Source organism: Elephantulus edwardii, unplaced genomic scaffold, assembly GCF_000299155.1.
Source record: "Elephantulus edwardii isolate Elephantulus edwardi_28Jun2011 unplaced genomic scaffold, EleEdw1.0 scaffold00029, whole genome shotgun sequence".
NCBI lineage: Eukaryota > Metazoa > Chordata > Mammalia > Macroscelidea > Macroscelididae > Elephantulus > Elephantulus edwardii.
Genome location: NW_006399779.1, coordinates 7558875 through 7560719, shown reverse-complemented (window position 1 = coordinate 7560719; position 1845 = coordinate 7558875). Strand labels below are relative to the sequence as shown.

The following is a 1845-nucleotide window of genomic DNA, read 5'->3' as shown; positions in this document are numbered from 1 at the left end:
TATGTTCTAATAGATGTATGACCAAAGCCAACTCAGTTCTCTGACACTCTCTCATCTTAGGTTGAACAGGAAGAATTGTGCCATTACAAGGCTAGAGTGCGGCTCACTGATGAATCCAGGCAGTCTGGCTCATCCTGGGAACTCTGTGGGCATCGTATTTTCTATATTTGATAGAAGTATCATAACGTTATTTATCTATCTATCATCTGTCTATCTATCTATCTAGTTTTGTGTTTTATTTATGCAAGAAGTTCAGGCCTTGACTGCGTATTTCCGCAGTGGGTACAGGCGCTCTTTTCGCTGCTGCTTCTTGGTCTTCCGGTTCTCCTCGTGTTTGTTGAGCCTACGACGCAGGGCATGTGTTTTCTTGGGCCGCAGATCCAGGGGTTTGTAGTTCTTGCCCTTATCGTATTTTCTGAGGTTCTCCTTCTGAGTCTGGTTAATAACAGTAAGAACACAGGATTTTCAAACAACTCGGATTTTGGAGAGCTTAGAAGCCTGTCACTTTGGCAACGCGCAGCTGGGAAAGCTCCACTTTCAGATCATCCAGCTGTTTCAACAACAGCTCCTCCTCATTCTTCTTGCCGCGAAGGTCCTGAGCCTTGATTTTGGCCATGGCTGAGTGATAGAACCTGGCTGCTACCTGATCCAAGCCCAAGAAAAAGAGGAGCAGTATCTTGAAATTTTCATCATATTAACAGTTAAAGAAATGGCATTTTGATTTTAAGAGTATGAGGGAGAACCACGCAGTCGTTGGCTGTCGTCTCCTTTCCATTGGCTTGTCGGTTGATTTCTAGTCCTGATACTAAAGTTGTTCATGTTAATGCTGTTCCTCTTTCCCCAACAGTGTAAATAACAGGCAATAAATACTGCGACAAAGTCCAGCGGGAGTTGAACCAAAAAAGACACCATCTAATTTGAGATGTATCATCCATTTCAGCGGAAAGTAACACTCTGTGAATATTTAAGTGGATTACACGTCTTGAAAGGACTTCTATTGAATAATGTAAGGAAAGATCAAAGCCTTGAGATTTAAGTTCTGATTTTATATTTCTCATTTATATGGAATCGTCTGAATGTTTTTTCAGCTACAGGAAATTTTTATTAAGGTCTTGGTGAACCACTTCTACCAGAGAATTCATCTTTATTACAGTGAGGAGACTATATATATATAATAAAGTTTTATTTTTCAAAATGCAGTAGGTTGGACCAATTCATGGATCTTCTCCAGAGGTGAGACATTGTCATCCTTGGTGTTTCTGGTATAAATTACTTGAGCTCTGTGTTTTGAAAGCAGCTTGTTAAGTACTTTAGTGATCAGCTCCTAAAGGGCCACCCTGGCCAGCGAACCATAAATCTTCAGTCTCTCAGGACAACAGCTGGGGCTATAAACTTGGAGTTGGGAACTTCTCTACAGAGTTTGTCATATGTGGCTTTGTCAAAGAAGACCAGGTTATTGAGCTTGTCCTTATCTTTGCCTTTGGGACACTTCTCTTTGGCTTTTCCTCCAGATTTGTTCACTGGGTCTTTGTCCTTTTTTGGTTGACCTTCCGGCATCTTTCTTTTTCTTGTTGATCTCGGGCAGCATCACCCAGCTCTGAGAGGAACTATTGCAAGTGAAGCCTTGTTAAAGATGTTGGACATAAAAGCAAGACTGGATATTTTAATTTTTAGACCACCAATTACTCATATGCAAGTTCAAGCTGAAGCTGAGGAAAATTAAACCAAATCCACAGGAGCCAAAATATGACTTTGATTTCATCCCACCTGAATTTCAGAATCATCTCAGGAACAGGTTTGAGGCCTTGAACACTAATGAGCGAAGACCAGATGAGTTGTGGGAGG

General features: G+C 41.2%; 1 protein-coding gene across 1 annotated transcript; it reads right to left on the bottom strand.

Annotated features, from left to right (window-relative positions):
* Window positions 1-252: 252 nt before the first annotated feature.
* On the bottom strand, window positions 253-616 carry LOC102871160 (60S ribosomal protein L35-like). The gene is made up of 2 exons (XM_006883778.1): window positions 506-616; window positions 253-435 (listed from the first exon to the last, which is right to left on the bottom strand). The coding sequence occupies exons 1-2, from the start codon at window positions 614-616 to the stop codon at window positions 253-255; spliced, it is 294 nt and encodes a 97-aa protein (XP_006883840.1).
* Window positions 617-1845: the final 1229 nt, after the last annotated feature.

Bases quoted from the DNA above. Each gene is read 5' to 3' on its own strand.
- LOC102871160 (XM_006883778.1), bottom strand. From the start codon at position 616: ATGGCCAAAATCAAGGCTCAGGACCTTCGCGGCAAGAAGAATGAGGAG. The intron at 436-505 runs GTGACAGGCTTC...GTTATTAACCAG, and splicing joins CCCAGCTGCGCGTTGCCAAA to ACTCAGAAGGAGAACCTCAG.